Source organism: Arabidopsis lyrata (assembly GCF_000004255.2).
Source record: "Arabidopsis lyrata subsp. lyrata unplaced genomic scaffold ARALYscaffold_1, whole genome shotgun sequence".
Lineage (NCBI taxonomy): Eukaryota > Viridiplantae > Streptophyta > Magnoliopsida > Brassicales > Brassicaceae > Arabidopsis > Arabidopsis lyrata.
The window spans coordinates 27507652-27529504 of NW_003302555.1; the positions used below are offsets into that span (position 1 = coordinate 27507652).

The 21853-nt window shown below is 36.5% G+C and overlaps 2 protein-coding genes, 1 long non-coding RNA gene and 1 pseudogene across 3 annotated transcripts in view; all 4 read right to left on the bottom strand.

Annotated features, from left to right (window-relative positions):
• LOC110224667 (probable LRR receptor-like serine/threonine-protein kinase At1g51860) overlaps positions 1–9934 on the bottom strand; it is a 29019-nt gene extending 19085 nt beyond the window's left edge. The window contains exons 1-13 of the mRNA XM_021011175.1: positions 9853–9934; positions 9211–9748; positions 8543–9021; positions 8309–8453; positions 8138–8209; positions 7966–8037; positions 7797–7880; positions 7559–7713; positions 7230–7480; positions 7007–7133; positions 6860–6925; positions 6549–6738; positions 5838–6462 (exon numbers count right to left, since the gene is read on the bottom strand). Of these exons, the coding sequence (XP_020866834.1) occupies positions 6051–6462; positions 6549–6738; positions 6860–6925; positions 7007–7133; positions 7230–7480; positions 7559–7713; positions 7797–7880; positions 7966–8037; positions 8138–8209; positions 8309–8453; positions 8543–9021; positions 9211–9748; positions 9853–9934 (2673 nt within the window). The 3' untranslated portion in view covers positions 5838–6050. Of the gene's footprint in view, positions 6463–6548; positions 6739–6859; positions 6926–7006; positions 7134–7229; positions 7481–7558; positions 7714–7796; positions 7881–7965; positions 8038–8137; positions 8210–8308; positions 8454–8542; positions 9022–9210; positions 9749–9852 lie in introns of the transcript that reaches the window.
• On the bottom strand, positions 574–4795 carry LOC110224669 (annotated as a pseudogene).
• Positions 9935–14319: 4385 nt separating the features above from the next.
• LOC110224668 (probable LRR receptor-like serine/threonine-protein kinase At1g51860) lies at positions 14320–15348 on the bottom strand. The gene is made up of 3 exons (XM_021011177.1): positions 15217–15348; positions 14929–15118; positions 14320–14839 (listed from the first exon to the last, which is right to left on the bottom strand). The coding sequence occupies exons 1-3, from the start codon at positions 15242–15244 to the stop codon at positions 14431–14433; spliced, it is 627 nt and encodes a 208-aa protein (XP_020866836.1). The 5' UTR covers positions 15245–15348; the 3' UTR covers positions 14320–14430.
• A 3661-nt stretch (positions 15349–19009) lies between these two features.
• LOC110224671 lies at positions 19010–20671 on the bottom strand. Its single transcript, XR_002329169.1, has 3 exons — positions 19975–20671; positions 19807–19878; positions 19010–19702 (listed from the first exon to the last, which is right to left on the bottom strand). It is a non-coding gene; the product is annotated as an uncharacterized LOC110224671 (long non-coding RNA).
• Positions 20672–21853: the final 1182 nt, after the last annotated feature.

Sequence of the window (21853 nt, forward strand, 5' to 3'; positions counted from 1 at the left end):
AGTTATAAGTTTTAATTATCATATTGTTTGTGCATGTCAATTGAATTATGCATGCCAATACAACCTTCAATGATTTTAGTTAGCCTTTGACTTCTGATTTGTAGTATTTTATTAAGCCTTCACTAGTTGTGTGCTCGATGAATTCAATATTAAGATTGATGCATAAATTATTATTTTCTCAGAGAAAGCTCTAAAAATACCAATAGTTTCAGAACAGAGTAATCAAAACAGAGTATTGAGCAGAGGAACAAACTTGAGTTATAAAACAAAAACATCCCAAAAGTGTTATCTGACCAAAGAATACAGTTAGTATTTAAATCTCGGAACCAAAGAATCTTGTGATTATTCAACAAAATCTACAAAGATAACTACAGTTTACACTCTCTCGTCGATAATCATCAAAGCAGAAACTGATCATATTACAAACCAAGTAAAAAATAATGATAGAAAACATATTGGTTTAAGAAGTTACATTTATCTTGGTCTGTCACATGCTGTGGAATGTTTAAGACTGGAGAATGAAGGGTTAGGTTACCAGTCATCGCGAAAATTGAAATATAATTAAGAGTATATATAGTTTTATACGAAGGAGATTATAGATTGTTTCTTCAAAACATACATTGGGAAATTCACAAGCGAAATGAAAAAGGAAACAAGATAGCTTTACAGAGATCACATCAAAGATAGTTTCAAATTATCTGGCTCCAGGGGCAAATTCAGAAGCAGAAGAGAGACTATAGTCAACAGAACCCATTGAGTACATCTCTTCATTACCTTGTCGTCTTGCATTTTCTAAGGCCACACATTCGTTTAGCTCCATAACAACGTGTGCCATTGTAGGTCTTCGGTTTGAAGATGGGTTAACACAGGCAAGTGCAAGCTCCACAATCTTCCATGCACCGTTTGTATCATAGTCCCCCATAAGTTTCGGGTCAACGATGCTCTTGATGTCTCCTTTAGTGAGCTTGAACCGAACCCATTCATTGATGTGAGGTCTCTCTCGGGTTTTATCTATCACAGGCTGGTTTGTGACTATCTCTAATAGCACTACACCGAAGCTGTATACGTCACTCTTCTCGCTTAGCCAGTTTGTTCGGTAGTACCTGAAAAGAGGATCATAGAGATATAACAATTCATATTCTTATTTGGCCACAATAACACAACTTTACAATTTAATTGATCTACTCACTCAGGGTCTAGGTAGCCAGGTGTGCCCGCAACAACTGTCGAGACATGACATTCGCCATCGATTGGGAAAGATCTCGAGAGCCCAAAGTCGGCTAGTTTCGCTCCACACCGATCATTCAATAAGATGTTAGTAGTTTTAACATCTCTATGGACCATAGGAGGCGTGCATCCATTGTGCAGATACTCCAGTCCTGTTACAAATGGTTTTTGTTTATGTCGGGTTTGCTTTCAGCCAGCATAAAAGAAGAACATCAAGAAAAAATATTTTTTGGTAATGACTCAGATAAAGGTTGAGAGAATAAGTCGATTTTTCTTCACCGTGTGCCGCCTCCACAGCTATTTTCTACTAATTAATCTGACAAAGGTAGAAAATAAGTAATTTTCACCTTGTGCAGCCTCTACAGCTATTTGCATCCTGTTTTCCCAGGTAAGGACATTGCCTCCACGTTTTCCTGTACCGGGTTTTCAATGTTTTAAAACTGCATGTGGAAGGAGATGGATTCGATTAAATCATAGTCTCTTAAGTTAAAGTGTTACCTGACATATTCTCCCTCAGGTCTCCATTTGCCATATATTCATAGATCAGAGCTAAGTTATCTCCATCATCACAATAACCAGTAAGTCCAACCAAATGTCTGTGGTGAACTCTTAAAAGAAGTTCAACCTACGAAAGATATCAAAATGACCATTTCATGATTGCAAAGCTTAATGCTTAAAAGAAAAAAAAAAGGACTAACGGATCAATTTCTTCTTCAAGTACCTCTGCTTTGAACTCTTTATAACCTTGAGCTGATGAATGCGAAAGCATTTTCACAGCTACTTGAGCATCATCCAAGTTTCCATGATACACTGTTCCAAAACCTCCTTTCCCAAGAACTCTCTCGAAGTTATTAGTCATCTTCAATATCTCGGGATATGTGATCCTCCGATCTTTTGTCATGATTGATGGGTTGGATGATCTTGTCTCACTTTTAACTATACCACTAGTGATTGAAGGGGGTGGTCCTCGAGCTATAAATCCGTACAAAAATGAATAGGCTAAAATCAGAAAGTTTTCCTTTTAAATTATTCTCAAGACCTAGTCTGGTGGTTCATTCATACCATAAGTACTTTTCCCTTTTTTTCCTCTAACAACGAAAAAGATGGCCAATATAACTAGCAGAGCGAACACCCCGGCCACTGACGCTGCGACCGCAACCACAAGAACCGTTTTACTCTCTTTTTTGGGAGTGGGATTCATGTTTTAACCCAAACTGTAATCATTAAAAGTGATAGGAAAAAAAATACAAAAAGAGAGTATAAGGATTGCTGAAGGGATTGAGATATACTTTCCAATTGACTCAAGAGTGAATCATCTTACATTAGTGTTAAAGATTTGTTGTTTACCCTTTGCTGAAGAGAGTCTGGAACTGTGAGATTGAGCTTCGGGTTTCCGCTTAAGTTTCTATGGAAGAAAAGGCAGAATCTCTTAAAGCAGAAAATTAAAAGCAGCGATAGAACAAGAGAGGCTGTGATAAAGAAAGCTCACATGAGTTTCAACAACTTCATATCAGCAAAAAATGCTGGAATCTCTCCTGATAAATCGTTGTTTGATATATCTCTGTTCATTAAAGAGAGAGTGCAGAGTTATTACCTTCTCGCACCGCAATAAAGCATATGGAATACTAAGTTCATTGGTGTTAGAATTCGGATGCTTACAGCTCGCTCGACTGTGTTAGCTTGGTTATGTCAGATGTTATGGTACCATTCAACCCGCTCGCATTCAAGTTCCTAATGTTTGTGAAACAAAACAAGTATCATAGTGCTTAGAATTTGTGAAAGCACCAAAACCAAAGAACCTTGTGATCAAGAATGCATAACATACAAGGATATGATCCGTGATGCCTCGGAGTCCGGATAACTACAATTTAGACCTTCCCACCGATATAGCTGAGGAGCACATGGATCTCCCTGCCAGCTTATCTTTTTGCTTAAACCATAAGTTATTTTGATATTCATCATAGCAGAAACTGATCATCACATTTCAGAAACCACAAAAAAAAAGAGAAAAGTTAAAAGGTAAACAATTTCGCTGAAAGAATGTCATACGAACATGCTTACTTACCTTCATCTTTGTCTGTCTGGAGCTGTAGAATGTCTACAACTGTATATATCTCGAGGGCTTGGATAAGGGGAGGAAGAGTTTAGTTACCAGTCATTGCTAAAGTGAAATTATACTCGCCATTTGAAGAAGTCAAGGCGGTTTGACTGTAAATCGTTGTAATGCTGAGCTTGGCAGGTCTAAACCAGCCATACCAAGGCTGGCCACCATTGTAAGTAATGCTGAATTCTCTGGTTTCATTGGCTTTTAGATCCTGGATTTCTGCGAAATGCATAAATACATATGAAAGCGCAGAGGTGTTATCTATAGTCCACAATAAGTTCCATGGCGCACTAGCATTTTTAGGGATAGCAGCAGTCTTCATCACCACTTGAGGCATCTCATAGATGTTATTTGTGTTGACATATTGGTCTGTGCTTTCGATGCGGTATAATTATCATCTGTGAGTGGATTCCAGACTCGGTCGTTTATGTCCTCATCGTACCTGAAGAGATGCTCTTTTTTGTTAATTAACTCGAAACACACAAAGTATAAGTAGAAATATTTTGGTACAAGATTTGTTATTTATTACCTGATGATCGATGTTGAATCAGATGAAAAGTATACTCGGTTGTACAAGACTAATGATCCACTTTCCGTGACGTAAGTGCTATTTTTCAAAGGACGTAGTTCCAGCGACGAAATGAATGGTGTCGTCCTTCCTGTCTTAACAAGACAGACTTGAAGAAGGCCTTGTGTTAAGACATGGATTATCTCGCGCATTATGGTATCTGTTTCTCCTACAATTTTAATAGAGGTCCATTTGCTAGTACCAATGTGAAGATCAAAGCTTGGGGGTTGATTCAAGCCGTCATAATTCCCATACACAAAAGTTCCTCTGATCAGATATTTGCGGTTCGCAACGAGGTTGAAGTTGTAGCAGTTTCTTTCACCCTCAGGGAAGCTTCTCAATGCCCAAAGTTGCTGATGAACCAGTGTCTTGTGTGCATCATTGATCTTACCAACCAATCCGCTGTCGGTGTAATTTGCGTCTGATTTGTATGTTATATTCGTCGTCGCCTCCAAGTAAGTGGTTTCTTTAGGCACCAACCCACAATCCAAGCTGATGAATCCTGTTTATGATCAACAACAAAAAATATAAAATACTTTCAAAAGAATGGTTAAAAAAGTTTGCAAGACAAAAACATCATCATGTTATCAAGAACCTGCTTGATTTTGAGCTTCTACGGATCTCGAAACTGTAAAAGCTACGATCAAAAGGAGCAAAAAAAAATGGAGAGACTTCATTTTCTTGGGTAAGGTGGTCTGGTTCAGAGAACGCTATTATTTATTTTCCATTGCTGTTGATGAGTAAAAACTATAATCTGAGATAACATAAAATTGGTCATTTTATTTGGGTCTAATGGGCTGTGTAAACTTTGTGCTAAGTCTTCAACAACACCCTTACTTGCCTACAACATTCTTTCAGGTTCAAATTGTATAACTACGATCAAGTAAAATTAAAGAATGTGAAATCAAATATATTTTAAAATATATTTAAGATATAAATACTTCTTTTTATTAATTTAAAAGAAAATCAATCATATTTTTAAAACCTTCAATTTGTGTTAAATATAACCTATGTGGATTAGAAAAAAAAATTAACGAAATTTAAGTGGTTGTCTAATGAACTAGTCAATTAAGGGAATTGTAACCTCTGACATCCTCCAACCCGGAAAATATTTGAGTTCACCCTCTAGGAATGAACCCTTTTGCTCACTCCATATTATTTCGATTTTATAAAAGAGGTGATTAAAGATTTGATTTTACAATTAAATGCGTTTAATTTATTTTATATTAAGTGGCAGATTTCTTGGTTGGTTACTAGTTAGAGAAAAAGTGAGTGAATAAAATAGTTCACCCCTAGAATAAATCCAAAAATTATTCTTCGTTGCCTACAATTACAAAGAGCTGACTTTAATTATATATTGCATCTAATTTTTGCCATGATATGATATATAACTACCACTATTGGTATTTAGACTTAGTTGAGTATTTTCTTTAGTGATTGAAGACGTTCAACTATCCAAGAAAATAAATAAATAAATATACATAATTCATATGCTTTTTAGTTTCATTCTTGTAGAGTTACTTCCGCTGATTTTTCAAATTTGTTTAAATCAAAAATCTTTTTCAATTCTAATATATATGGAATGAAATGACTATTCGTCTACCAATCGTGACCACCACCACCGCCTCCAGCTCCATTGCCAACTCTCCTTGGAATTGAAATCCATCGATTCCACCACCAAAACAATAATCTCACTCAACCAAGATTATTGTTTTAATTGCCGGTCATCGCCAAATTGAAATTTAATTAAGAGTACAATTCAGGCCACCATCAACAGTGCCGTGCTTTAATGTTATGAATGAGGCATTTGCCTCATGCGCCCAACTATATATTAAATGCAAAGGACCCCAAATACGAAATCATGGTTTAGTCTAGTAACAAAGAATTTAAATTTGCCTCAAGCCTCTATAAGCTTTGACATGGCACTGACCATTAAGAGTCATGTTTAATTGTCAATGGAGTCTGATTTGTACTTGTTTTCTTTTCCATATAGAAAATATTTATTTGTTGCAGAGTACTCGTATAGTTTTTATACGAAGGAAATTATTTATTACATTGTTTCTTCAAAACATAAATTGGAAAATTCACATGGGAAATAAAAAAAAGAAACAAGATAGCTTTCCCATGAAATCACATCAAAGATATTTCAAATTATCTGGCTCCAGGGGCAAATTCTGAAGCTGAAGACGTGTAACTAAAGTCAGTAGAACCTCTTGTGTGCATCTCTTCACTACCTCGACGCCTTGCATTTTCAAAGGCTACACACTCATTTAGCTCAATCACAACCTGTGCCATTGTTGGTCTTAGGTTTGAAGACGGGTTCACACAAGCAAGAGCCAACTCCACAATCTTCCATGCACCGTTTATGTCATAGTCCCCCATCAGTTTTGGGTCAACGATGCTCTTGATGTCTCCTTTGGTGAGCATGAACCCAACCCATTCATTGATGTGAGGTCTCTCTCTTGATTTATCTATCACAGGCTGGTTTGTGACTATCTCTAATAGCACTACACCAAAGCTGTACACGTCACTTTTCTCGCTTAGCCAGTTTGTTCTATAGTACCTGAAAAGAGTATCAAATGAATAAAAAAATTCATACTTATTTGGTCTTAACAACACAACTCTACAAAAATTTACAGATTTACTTACTCAGGGTCTAGGTAACCAGGTGTGCCTGCAACGACTGTCGATACATGACATTCTCCATCGATTGGGAAAGATCTCGAGAGCCCAAAGTCGGCTAGTTTTGCTCCACAACGCTCATTCAATAAGATGTTAGTAGTTTTCACATCTCTATGGACCATAGGAGGCGTACATCCATTGTGGAGATACTCCAGTCCTGTTAAAAAGGGTTCCTACTTATGTCAAGTTTGGTTTGAGACATCATAAAAAAAGAATATCAAGAAACAATTTTTTCTGGTAATGACTCAGACAAAAGTAAAGAGCATATTTTTCTTCACCTTGTGCCGCCTCTACAGCTATTTGCATCCTGTTTTCCCAAGTAAGGACATTGCCTCCGCGTTTTCCTATACCGGGTTGGGAATATTTTTAGACTGCGAAAAGAGATGGATTCGATTAAATCAGAGTCTCTAAGTTAAAAGTTTTACCTGACATATTCTCCCTCAGGTCTCCATTTGCCATATATTCATAAATCAGAGCTAAGTTATCGCCATCATCACAGTAACCAACAAGTCCCACCAAATGTCTATGGTGAACTCTTAAAAGAAGTTCAACCTAATAAGAAAAATAACAAAATGAATGAGACTTGAGCATCTTCCAAGTTCAACATAAAGAAAAAGGGACTAACGGATCTATTTCTTGTTTAAGTACCTCTGCTTTGAACTCTTTATAACCTTGAGCCGATGAATGAGAGAGCATTTTTACAGCTACTTGAGCATCATCCAAGTTTCCGTGATACACTGTTCCAAAGCCTCCTTTGCCAAGAACTCTCTCGAAGTTATTAGTCATCTTCAATACCTCGGGATATGTGATCCTGCGATCTTTTGTCATGATTGATGGATTGGATGATCTTGTCTCACTTTTAACTATACCACTAGTGACTGATGGGGGTGGTCCTAGAACTGTAAATTCATACAAAAAAGGAATTACGTTTTCATTTTAAATTATTCTCAAGACCGAGTCCGGTTATTCATGCATACCCTCATTACGTTTCCCTTTTTTTCCTCTAACAATGAAAAAGATGGCCAATATTAATAGCAGAGCGAACACGCCAGCCACTGACGCTGCAATAGTAACCATTGGTACCTTTTTACTCTCTTTTTTGGGAGTGGGATTCAGTACTTTTTCACCCAAACTGTTAGGATGAAAAACTGAAGAGAGTGAGATATACTTTCCAATTGACTCGAGACCAAATGAAGTTAAGGATGATAATCTTACATTAGTGTTAAAGATTTGTTGTTTACCCTTTGCTGAAGAGAGTCTGGAACTGTGAGATTGAGCTTTGGGTTTCCGCTTAGGTTTCTGTGAATATTTAAAAGACTAAATCGTTCAAAGCAAAAACAATAAGTGCAGAGAAAGAATAAGAGAGTATGTGAAAGAAGCTCACATGAGTTTCAACGACTTCATATCAGCGAAAAATGCTGGAATCTCTCCTGACAAATCATTATTTGATAAATCTCTGTTCATTAAACAGAGAAAAAACCGAGTTATTACTTTCTCACACCGCAATAAAGCATATGCAATTCTAAGTTTATCGGTGTTACAATTAAGATGCTTACAGCTCGCTCAACTGTGTTAGCTTGGTTATGTCAGATGTTATGGTACCGTTCAACTGACTCGCATTCAAGTTCCTAATGTTTGTGAAACAAAACAAGTATCCATAATGGTTAGAATTTGTTAAAGCGCCAAAACCAAAGAACCTTGTGATCAGTGAAGAATACAATACATACAAGGATATGATTCGTGATGCCTCGGAGTCCGGATAACTACAATTTAGACCTTCCCACCGATATAGCTGAGGAGCACATGGATCTCCCTGCCAGCTTATCTTTTTACTCAAACCATATGTTGTTTTGATGTTCATGATTGCAGAAACTGATTATCATATTCAAACTCATCAGAAACCAAAAAAAAAAAAAGATAAAACTTAAAAGGTAGAGAATTTCAATAAAAGAATGGCTTACCTTCGTCCTTGTCTGTGTGAAGCTGTAGAATGTCTACACCTGTATATATCTCGAGGGCGTTGAGAAGGGGAGGAAGAGTTGAGTTACTTGTCATTTCGAAAGTGAAATTATACACGCCATTTGAAGAAGTCAAGGGGACTTGACTGTACATCGTTATAATGGTGAGTTTGGTAGGCCTAAACTGGGTATACCAAAGCTTGCCACCATTGTACGTAATGTTGAATTCTCTACTTTCATTTGCTTTTAGATTCTGAATTTCTGCGAAATGCATATATACATATGACAGTGCAGTTGTGTTCTCTATAGTCCACACTAAGCTCCATGGCGCACTAGCATTTTTAGGAATAGCAGCAGTCCTCATCACGGCTTGAGGCACATCATAGAAGTTATTTGTTTGGACCTCGAGGTCCGTGCTTATCGATGAGGAACCATCATCTGAAATTGGATTCCAGACTCGGTCGTGTATGTCCTCATCATACCTGAAGAGATGCTTGTTTTTCATTAACTCGAAACACACAAAGAACAACAAGTAGAAAAATTATGGTTGCCTAACAAGATTTGTTATTTTATTATTATTATTTTTTTTTTAAAATACTAGGAGATTCTAGGCCAAATTCTGTAATTCCCCAAGCCCAAAACCACAGCATGTAATATTTGTTATTTATTACCTGATGATAGATGTTGAATCAGATGAAAAGTATCTACTTTGCAAGACCAATGATCCACTTTCCGCGATGTAAGTGCCTTTTTGCAACGGACGAAGTTCCAGCGACGAAATGAACGGTGTCGTCTTTCCCGTCTTAACAAGACAGACTTGAAGACGGTCTTGTGTTAAGACATGGATTATCTCGGGCATTAGGGTATCTGTTACTTCTATTATGTTAACAGAGGTCCATTTGCTAGCACCAATGTGAAGATCAAAGCTTGGGGACTGATTGAGGCCGTCATAATTCCCATACATAAAAGTTCCTCTGATCAAATATGTGCTGTTCACGGTAAGGTTGAAGTTGTAACAGTTTCTTTCACCATCAGGGAAGCTTCTCAAGGCCCAAAGCGGTTGTTGAACCAGTGTTTTGTGTGCATCATTGATCTTCCCGACCAATCCGCTGTCGGTGTAATTTGCGTCTGATTTGTATGTTATATTCGTCGACGTCTCCAAATAAGTGGTTTCCTTAGGCACCAACCCACAATCCAAGCTGATGAATCCTGTTCATGATTAACACAGATAATACAAAACACTTTTAAAAAGAGTTGTTAAAAAAACAATTATATTTTGCGCAAAACAAAAACATCATCATGTTATCAAGTACCTGCTTGATTTTGAGCTTCCACGGATCTTGAAACTGTAAAAGCTACGATCAAAGGGAGCAAAAACCAATGAAGAGAGTTCATTTTCTTGGGTAAGATGGTTTGATTCAGAGAAGGCTATTATGCATTCTCCATTGCTGTTGATGAGTAAAAACTATAAACTGAGATAACATAAAATTGGTCATTTTATTTGGGGCAAGTCTTTAACAACACCCTTACTTGCCTACAACATTCTTTCAGTTTCACGCGTGGGAAGGGTTCCAGTTGTATAAATAAGATCAAGTAAAATTAAAAAATATGATATCAAATATATTTAAAAATATATAATATATCACTACTTCTTTTAATTAATTCAAAATAAAATCAATCATACTTTAAAACCTTCAATTGACGTTAAATATAACATATATGGATTAGAAAAAAAAATTAACGAAATTTGAATGGTTGTCTAATGAATTAGTCAATTTAGGAAATTGTAACCTACAATTACAAAGAGCTGACTTTAATTATATATGTGGACAATTGCACCGTATCTAATTTCGCCGTGATATATATAACTACCACTATTAGTATTTTGACCTATGTGATTATTACTTTAGTAATTCAAGGCGTTCAATTATCCAAGAAAATACATAAATAAGCATGCATTAGGTCGTGTCAACGAGTCATCCATCGGATACTCAAATCAAACAAGTATATTATTTGAATATTATTTAACTTTTGATGGATATATTTTTAAGTTTATTCTTCATAACATATCCTTTCTACTATAATTTCTATTTTTTTTTTCTATCACTTTGCCTTTCACCTTTTCAAATATACCATGTATATGCAGTGCCCGCTAGACATGTCAATAAGGGCCAAAGCCCTGAAAAACAGCGGGCTCGGGCTTAAAAATATATGTCCAGAAAAAAATCGGGTCTTTCGGGCTAAGCCCGTTGGACTAAAGGGTTTTTAGGGCTTAGCCCGGCCGGGCTCAGGCCAGCCCGAAAAACCCTTAAAAAGAGATTTTAACTTCCTTTTTTATAAATATTATTGTTTAATTAAGAGATTTGTTTAAAGATTTTTTTTAATAGAGTTAAAAACTCTAAACCTAGTTTTCTAATTGTGTCTTACTATAAGTGTTATGATTTTATATTTTATTTAATGTGGGTTTAAACAATTTATTTGGATTATTTATTTGATTTTAAACTTTTTTAAAAAGTAGATTGACTTTAGTGGGTTATTTAAGTTTCGTTTGACTCATTTTATACATAGATTTTTTTTTTCAAGAGATATTATAAATTAGAAGGATTTATTTTTCTCGAAAGAAAAGCTCAAAAAAGCCCGTAAAAGCCCTGTAGCCCTGTTAGGGCCGGGCCGGACTTCACAATCTAGGCTCGGAATTTTTACGGGCCGGGCCGGGCCGGGCTCAAACATATGCGGGTTTTGCGGGCTTCGGGCCGGGCCGGGCTAGCCCGATTGACATGTCTAGTGCCCGCCTAGTAGTTTTTGGGGTCCAATACAGAAAAAAAAAATCTAATTCTATTTAACAAAAAAAAAAAACTATCACAATTGGATTATTAAATTTTTGGGGCCTCTAAAAAATATATATTAGACTTTTGAAGCCTTTTTGTTTTTGTAGGAAGAGTTTTGAGGCCTTTAAAAGATAATTGTTTGATTTTTGGGGCCTTTAAAGTAAATTTTTTTATACAAAATTTGTTTTAAAAATTGGGGGCCCAACACCAATGTATCTTGGGTTTGTGTGAAGGGCCGGGCCTGTGTATATGTGGAACGACAAATTTGTCCTCTCTTTTGTGTGCCCAAACACTGCCACCAATTTGATATTTTCGCTGCCCATGTTCTCTCTACACATCGTGAACTGTGCACATTAAACCCAACATATTCGGGGACAACTATATCTAAAATTCAGAGACAACTGGTAAATAATCGAATCCCCAATTTCATCTCATTTTTGCATTTTTTTAAGTTGTTGTTGTCCCCCGATTTTAATTCTTTATCCTTCGATTTTAGTCTTCCTAAGTTGTAACTATGGTCTTTTCATCTTATTTGATGTTTATATTTCGTTTGATTATTGTCTCTGAATAGGGTTTGTTAAAATCTTCACCGATTTTTTAATTCACCTCTTCTGTTTTGGTCGCTTGTCTTTAACTTAATGATTTATAATTAAATTAAATCAGCTAAAATTTTCTTTCCATTAAATGCTTCTGCTCCCTTTTGTCCTTATATCGGTCATGTTGCACTTTAACTAACACAAACCTGCCACAACAGCTGAAGGCAAAACCGACTTTTTATGCCACAATAACACATATATGTGGTAGAAATGGAAAAGAATTATCAGATGTGGTAGAAAATAAAAGCTTTTGGTGGACAGTGGTAGAGTTGACCAAATTCCTAACATATATGTCTTTTCGTCCATGATCATTATTATATATTATCTCCTCTTTATATATAATTTAGAACACAAAATAATCTATTTATCCACTTGAGAACTCATACCGCTTTTTAACTTGACATAGATGCTAATATTGCTAAGAGTAATATTTGTCTATTTGCATTGAATAATTACCATCAAAAAGTAGTAGAAACAAAAACGTATAAAAATGAGACATTGTCTTTAGAGACAACTGGGGCAGAGACCATGGATCTGAGCAAATTAGTTTTCTAGTAAACTGACACAAGATCTATAATAATGAAAATATTTAGCCTATATTCTTTTCTAATTTAACCCCATGCGTCATAGATATTTGGATTCATAATCAGTCTATTGCGTAAGACAAATGAATTAATGTTTGTCGTGGATGTCCAAAACACTTTATGGATCTATGTATATATCTTGCATGTTGTTTCTTCCGTCGATTAGACTGAATATCTAATAAAAATTTATATTTATTTTGTAAGAACATGAAAAATCCATGGCCACCGGTTATTTGGGAACAACGAAAAACATGTTTGGAATAGAGTCAAATAATACTACAAACTCAACACGATTAGTGTTAATGTTACGATGAATCTGCCTAAGTTTCGGTGATTAATTTGAAAATATCTGATGCATATCCAGTGACTGTTCGATGAAAACTGGTGAAAATCCAATGAGATCCAATGACAGCTCGATGAAAACCGGTGAAAATTCATCGAAAATCTGACGAAACTTATGATTTCAATGATATTTTGGTGTCCAATTGCGATGCATAACTCTCTTGCTCTGTTCGACGATTTATGATACAATGATTGTAATATATACATTATAGCGTGCAAACATGTATACTAATGTTAACAACGCTCTGTATACGTGTTTACATGTATACAAATGTTAATAACGCTTCATGTAACATTTATACAAATGTAATAACGCTCTATGTACATGTTTACATGTATAGAAATATTAATACACTCTATATATATATATATATATATGTATTTACATGTACACATAGACCGAATTATCTAACACTATAATTATTCTAAGGTTCTATTTATGTGTTTATCAGTATACAAATGTCAAAATCATGTAAAATATTCTTTGGATGTCCATGCAACTAGTATGTTGTTTAAAAAATTTGAAAAATAATTTTTGGATGTCCATGCAACTACATTAGTTGTTTACATTTTTCGATTCTCGTCTATATTCAAATTTGAGATAGCTCGAGTTAACACATGTTGCATTTATTAGGAATCACTTCGTTCATTCTGTTTACGTGTCCATGTCAGTTCAACTAGAATCGTGACAAAAGGACTAAAATCTGGGTTGTAATACCTTCTTAGAATCCAATTGAAATTAACTGGAAGTTCACAAGAGATTGGAAGAGATCTCAAGAGGGTGAACGGATCTCCTTTTCAACCTCTTCGTTGTTAAGATGAAGCCAAGTATTCAAATAATACTCATCATCACATTAATTCTATAAATCGAAATAACAACAAATTGAATTATAGTTTAGATTGGGCAGTATTTTTTATGGGTCAAATTTGTTTTTTTAAACTGGGGTTTCTCATTTGGGTTGGGTTTTCTAATCGATTTTTTTTGTTGGGTTTAATCAACATGGGCTAGGTTTGTTTAATTGTTGGATTATTTTAGGAGATTTTTGTCATATGTATATTGCCATGAAAAAATTATACTTTCAACCCTCAAAGTATTATTATAGGTAGCAATTTAAGTCAAGAGTAATTTTTGTCATAGATTTTGTGCTAAGCATTCAACATTTTTAGATTAGTCAAATGATACATCATTGTAACAAAAGAAGGGAAGGAAAGTGACAAAGGAGAGACATTTTTTTTTTATTGTTGCAGTTGTCGAGAGAACCTATATAGAAGCACTAATATAGAAAACAGTTTTATACAAGAGAAATTATAGAATGTAGGGTTTTTTGTAAAAATATATATACGATTGGAAATAAATTTCAGAATTCAAAGATTTACGTAACTGTCAAAAAAAAAAAAAAAATGATTTTACATAAAAAAACAATATTTGGTTAAAAGTTTAATTATAAAAGTCCATCTTCACTCACATCCCATGTACATTGTTTCTTTCAAAACATACATTTAGAAGTTCCATAATATAACATCAAATATATTCTCTCAATTTATCTTGCTCCAGGTGAAAATTCGGAAGCAGAAGAGCGACTAAAGTCAACAAACCCTCTTGTGTGCATCTCTTCACTACCTTGTCGCCTTGCATTTTCTAAGGCCACACATTCGTTTAGCTCCATCACAACTTGTGCCATTGTTGGTCTCCGGTTTGAAGACGGGTTCACACATGCAAGAGCCAGCTCCACAATCTTCCATGCACCGTTTGTGTCATAGTCGCCCATCAGTTTCGGGTCAACGATGCTCTTGATGTCTCCTTTAGTGAGCATGAACCCCACCCATTCATTGATGTGAGGTCTCTCTCGGGTTTTATCTATCACAGACTGGTTTGTTACTAGCTCTAATAGCACTACACCGAAGCTGTACACGTCACTCTTCTCGCTTAGCAAGTTTGTTCTGTAGTACCTGAAAGAGTATCAAAGGAATAAAACAATTCGTATTCTTCTCTGGCAACAACAATAAAAAAAACTCTGAAATTTGATTGTTCTACTCACTCGGGGTCTAGGTAACCAGGTGTGCCTGCAACAACTGTCGATACATGAGATTCACCATCGATTGGGAAGGATCTCGAGAGCCCAAAGTCAGCTAGTTTCGCTCCACACCGATCATTCAATAAGATAATCATAGTTTTAACATCTCTATGGACCATAGGAGGCCTACATCCATTGTGAAGATACTCCAATCCTTTTGCAGATTGATATTGTATATGTCAATCTTTCTTACAGAGAACCAAACACATATTGTTGTGTAATAAAAAAAAAACTAGTCAGAATTTTGTTCACCTTGTGCAGCCTCTACAACTATTTGCATCCTGTTTTCCCAGGTAAGGACATTACCTCCACGTTTTCCTAAACCAGGTTTGAATATTTTTTAACCTACGGAAAGAGATGGATTCGATTAAATCAGAGTCTCTAAGTTACCTGACATATTCTCCCTCAGGTCTCCATTGGCCATATATATATATTCATAAATCAAAGCCAAGTTATCTCCATCATCACAGTAACCAACAAGTCCAACCAAATGTCTGTGATGAACTCTTGAAAGAAGTTCCACCTGCGAAAGATAACAAAACGACCATTCATGCTTAAGGAAGATGTAAAAACAATTAGACTAACTGATCCATTTCCAGTTAAATTAAAGTACCTCTGCTTTGAACTCTTTATACCCTTGAGCTGATGAATGAGAGAGCATTTTCACAGCTACTTGAGTATCATCCAAGTTTCCATGATACACTGTTCCAAACCCTCCTTTACCAAGAACTCTCTCAAAGTTTTTAGTCATCTTCAGTACCTCGGAATACGTGAATTTGCGTTCCTTTGTTATGATTGATGGATTGAATGGTCTTGTCTCATTGTTAACTATATCGGTAGGGACTGATGGGGGTTCTGTAGCTGTAAAATCGTACAAACATTTGTAAAATGAATGGAGATAAGTTTTTATTTTTCATTAATCTTAAGACCCAGTGGTGTTACATACTTTCCCCATTTTTCCTTCTAACGAGAAAAACGATGGCTAAGATAACTATCAGAGCAAACACGCCAGCCACTGACGCTACGATATCAATTATTGGTACCTCTTTACTCTTTCCTTTGAGGGTTACAGTTTTGCTCAAACTATAATCATTAAAAATGATGAGAAAAAGAAAAAAAGAAACATGTTGAAGAATTTAAGATTGAATAAAGTGAAACATAAACATCTTACATGAGTGTTAAAGATTTGCTATCTAATCTTTGTTGAAGAGAGTCTGGAATTGTGCTATTGAGACCTGGATTTCCACTTAAGTTTCTGCAAATGAAAAAACTTACATGAGTTTTCTGAAGCTTTATGAACCAAAAAAAAAAAAAAAAATGTCGGAGAGGCTTACATGAGTTTTAGCAGCTTCATATTGAAGATACAGTTATTTTGGTGTTCTGTAGTAGTCGTTGAAGTAGTACAGAAAGTAGTACAAGATGTGTTCAGGAAGATGAGATGCATAATTGCTGATGGGGGGCTCGAGTACTTGGGTGTTGGAGCGTTTGTCAAGTCAAGAAAAGGAAAATTATCTTTGTTTGAAGCAAAAGGAGTCATGTAAGTAAAGTGGAAGTTTGCTTGAAGAGAAAAAGGAAATTGACAAAAAGGAAAACCTTTTCCTTATGGGATTTGGAAACTTTCTCTTATGTGTGATTGGAAGAGCTTGAGGCGCAAGTTTCTTTTTGTTATATAAGGGGGACGTGACCTTATGAGAATGTGGATTTGCAAGAGTAAAAATCCCAAGGAGATTCGATGTGAGAGATTGTGTGTGTGATCGTGTGCGACGTAGTTTCGTGGGTTAAATGCTTGTGTGATCAAGCTTATTTGTGTGTTGGTGTTGAAGGTTCTCGTTGGAGAGTTTTGGTGACCATTGGGTTCGTTGGTGTGACGATTCGTGTGTGGTGGTCGTTCGAGAAACTTTGGAGAATTAAAGTCTAGACTCAGGGGAGTTTAGCTTAGGGTTAGGTTATCCTGATTAAATCTAGGCTCAGGAGAGTTTAGTTAAGGGTAGAGATTTATCCTTAAGGTTTCACGTTATAGAAGGGAGCGGTAAATCAAGAGGGTTGGGCTTGTTTTACGCGTTTGCGAATTGGTTTTAATTTGCTTTCTTGTTCTAGTGAAATCGAATCTGGACTTGGTTCCGGGGAGTAGGAAAAACCGAACCTCGTTAACAAATTTCTTGTCTCGTTTACTTTCTGCAATTTATCTTACCTCATCCGCACTTACAATTGGTATCAGAGCGGGTTCTCGATAGAGATTTAGTCTTGTTTCGGGTAGATCAGGGTGAGGTTCAGGAGATCGTTCAGAAGATTGTTCAGGAGATCGTTCAGGAGATCATTCAGGAAATCGTTCAGGAAGTAAAACAGAGCTAAGCATCGTGCGTTATGGATTCATACATCTCAGGAATATTTGGTCTAAGAGAGTTAATCATTATGATGATGGTGCAATGGTATTTCATTCTTCGTTTAGATGGAGGCGATCGTTTGGTTAGTTTTTGACCATGATGTGACTCAAGTAAGGGGAGATTGGAGTTATTGGTGTTGTGTTACTGGTGATGAAGTTATTGAAGCTAGAGTTGTTGAGTTCACATACATAGTCAAAAAGGGAGAGATTGAAGATGCAGTTATTTTGGTGTTCTGTACTAGTCGTTGAAGTAGTACAGAAAGTAGTACAAGATGTGATTCAGGAAGATGAGATGCATAATTGCTGATGGGGGGGCTCGAGTACTTGGGTGTTGGAGCGTTTGTCAAGTCAAGAAAAGGAAAATTATCTTTGTTTGAAGCAAAAGGAGTCATGTAAGTAAAGTGGAAGTTTGCTTGAAGAGAAAAGGAAATTGACAAAAAGGAAAACCTTTTCCTTATGGGATTTGGAAACTTTCTCTTATGTGTGATTGGAAGAGCTTGAGGCGCAAGTTTCTTTTTGTTATATAAGGGGGACGTGACCTTATGAGAATGTGGATTTGCAAGAGTAAAAATCCCAAGGAGATTCGATGTGAGAGATTGTGTGTGTGATCGTGTGAGACGTAGTTTCGCGGGTTAAATGCTTGTGTGATCAAGCTTATTTGTGTGTTGGTGTTGAAGGTTCTCGTTGGAGAGTTTTGGTGACCATTGGGTTCGTTGGTGTGACGATTCGTGTGTGGTGGTCGTTCAAGAAACTTTGGAGAATTAAAGTCTAGACTCAGGGGAGTTTAGCTTAGGGTTAGGTTATCCTGATTAAATCTAGGCTCAGGAGAGTTTAGTTAAGGGTAGAGATTTATCCTTAAGGTTTCACGTTATAGAAGGGAGCGGTAAATCAAGAGGGTTGGGCTTGTTTTACGCGTTTGCGAATTGGTTGTAATTTGCTTTCTTGTTCTAGTGAAATCGAATCTGGACTTGGTCCCGGGGAGTAGGAAAAACCGAACCTCGTTAACAAATTTCTTGTCTCGTTTACTTTCTGCAATTTATCTTACCTAATCCGCACTTACAATTGGTATCAGAGCGGGTTCTCGATAGAGATTTAGTCTTGTTTCGGGTAGATCAGGGTGAGGTTCAGGAGATCGTTCAGAAGATTGTTCAGGAGATCGTTCAGGAGATCATTCAGGAAATCGTTCAGGAAGTAAAACAGAGCTAAGCATCGTGCGTTATGGATTCATACATCTCAGGAATATTTGGTCTAAGAGAGTTAATCATTATGATGATGGTGCAATGGTATTTCATTCTTCGTTTAGATGGAGGCGATCGTTTGGTTAGTTTTTGACCATGATGTGACTCAAGTAAGGGGAGATTGGAGTTATTGGTGTTGTGTTACTGGTGATGAAGTTATTGAAGCTAGAGTTGTTGAGTTCACATACATAGTCAAAAAGGGGGAGATTGAAGATGCAGTTATTTTGGTGTTCTGTACTAGTCGTTGAAGTAGTACAGAAAGTAGTACAAGATGGGATTCAGGAAGATGAGATGCATAATGGCTGATGGGGGGGGCTCGAGTACTTGGGTGTTGGAGCGTTTGTCAAGTCAAGAAAAGGAAAATTATCTTTGTTTGAAGCAAAAGGAGTCATGTAAGTAAAGTGGAAGTTTATTTGAAGAGAAAAGGAAATTGACAAAAAGGAAAACCTTTTCCTTATGGGATTTGGAAACTTTCTCTTATGTGTGATTGGAAGAGCTTGAGGCGCAAGTTTCTTTTTGTTATATAAGGGGGACGTGACCTTATGAGAATGTGGATTTGCAAGAGTAAAAATCCCAAGGAGATTCGATGTGAGAGATTGTGTGTGTGATCGTGTGCGACGTAGTTTCGCGGGTTAAATGCTTGTGTGATCAAGCTTATTTGTGTGTTGGTGTTGAAGGTTCTTTTTGGAGAGTTTTGGTGACCATTGGGTTCGTTGGTGTGACGATTCGTGTGTGGTGGTCGTTCGAGAAACTTTGGAGAATTAAAGTCTAGACTCAGGGGGAGTTTAGCTCAGGGTTAGGTTATCCTGATTAAATCTAGGCTCAGGAGAGTTTAGTTAAGGGTAGAGATTTATCTTTAAGGTTTCACGTTATAGAAGGGAGCGGTAAATCATGAGGGTTGGGCTTGTTTTACGCGTTTGCGAATTGGTTGTAATTTGCTTTCTTGTTCTAGTGAAATCGAATCTGGACTTGGTCCCGGGGAGTAGGAAAAACCGAACCTCGTTAACAAATTTCTTGTCTCGTTTACTTTCTGCAATTTATCTTACCTCATCCGCACTTACACATATCAGCAAAAAACGCTGGAATTTCTCCTGATAAATCATTTTTTGACAAATCTCTGTCCATTAGACAGAGAAAGCAAAGTTTTTGAAGAGTTAATTAGATATGCAATAAAGCATATCGAATAAATAACATTATCGGTGTGACAATCCGGGCACTTACAGCTCTATCAAATTTGTTAGCTTGGATATTTCAGGTGTTATGGTACTAGTCAACTTGTTCTCTGCCAAGTTCCTAATGTAATGTTTTCAAACAATAAAGTATCCAAAAGAGTTAGCATTTGTGAAACCTTGAATTTGAAAGACCATGAGATCAAGAAACAGAACATACAAGGATATGATCCGAGGTTGATCAGAGTTTGGATAACTACAGTTTAGACCTTCCCATCGATAAGACTGAGGAGCACATGGATCTCCTTCCCAGCTAACCTTTTTGCTCAAATCATACGTTGCCTTGATGTTTACCATAGCAGAAACTGATCAATCATCACATTTCAAAAACCAGTTTAAAAGACAGAAGTTTTTTGTAAAATAATGGGTTTAAGAACATGCTTAACTTGCCTTCATCTTGATCTGTCTCGAGTTCTAGAAGGTCTAAGCCTTTATAAATCTCAAGACCGTTGATAAGAGGAGGAAGAGTTGAGTTACCGGTCTTCGTGAAAGAGAAACTGAAATTTCCATCCGGAGAACTCAAAGGTGTTGAACGGAATAGAGTTGATATCTCGAGTTTATCAGGCCTAAAATAGGAGTACACATTCTGGCCACCATTATAAGTAATGTTGAATTCTCTGATCTCACCATCCTTAAGAGTCTGGATTTCAGCGAAATGCATGTATACATATGATTGTGAAGTGTTGTTGTCTAGAGTCCAATAAAAAAACAGAGGCTGACTAGCATTTGCAGGTACACAGGCAGTCTTTGCCACAGTTTGTGGCACATCATAGGGGTTACTTGTATCGACCAAAAGGTCTGTGCTTATCGACACCGTTGCGCTATCTACGTGTCGAATCCAGATTCGATCATGGAAATCCTCATCATACCTATAAAACAAGAGGGAAAGCCACAAGAATCATTTTTGTTAACTCAAAAACATAGAAAACAAAACAAGAAAGGCCCCATCGTAGATGCATCAATCAAAATTTAGCCGTTAGATGTTGTTTGTTTCTAAAATCGCTTTTTCCATATGGATGTTTGCATTTGGATACAACTTTTGCATCCGAAGATATCCATATTTTTGGATGCAAATGGTTTTTGCATTTAAAGGCAACATTTGGACGCAAATACCAAATTGGTCAAACTATCAACATAAACGAAAAGGGCTAAGATACAATTAAAAATCCGTCTTTACCTTATGAATACTGGAGTGGGTGAAAAGAAAGCTCTTGCAACTGCGATCAAAGATCCACTTTGGGTGAGGTAAGTATTATTGTTCAACGGACGAAGTTCCAACGACGAAATAAATGGTATCCCTTTTCCTGTCTTAACAAGACAAACTTGAAGACGGTCTTGTGTTAAAACATGGATCATCTCGACGATGGTTCCATTTGCTACTCCATCCAATTTAATAGAAGTCCATTTGTTAGGACCAATGTGAAGATCAAACTTGGGGACTTGTCTCAAACCGTCGTAATTCCCATACATAAAGGTTCCTCTGATGAGATATTTGCTTTTAGCGGTAAGGTTGAACTTGTAACAGTTTCTTTCACCGTCAGGGAAGCTTCTTAAGGTCCAAGTCTGTTGCTGAAGCAGCGGTTTATACTCATCACTGATCCTCCCGACCAATCCACTATCGATGTATTTTGCATCTGATTTGTATGTTATATTTGTCGTCTTCTCCGTATAAATTGTGTCCTTAGGGACTAACCCACAATCTAAACTGATGAATCCTGTTGATGATCGACACCATAAATAACATTATTAAAGAAACAAATGCCAAAAGGGCTTCCTAATCTACAGAGTAGTCAAAGAAGCGAATAGTAAGAACCTAATTGATCTTGAGCTTGAACTGATTCAAAAATGACATAACCTATGATCAAGAGGAGCAAAAACCCGCGAATAGACTTCATTTTATTTTATTTTATTTTGCAGTGGGTGCTCTGATTCAGAGGAGGCTATGATCCATTGTTCTAGATTGGCAAGTATTGAGATAACAATATATTGGTCAAATGATTTGGCATTCATAGCTTGTGTAAGCTTTGTGCTAAGTCTTC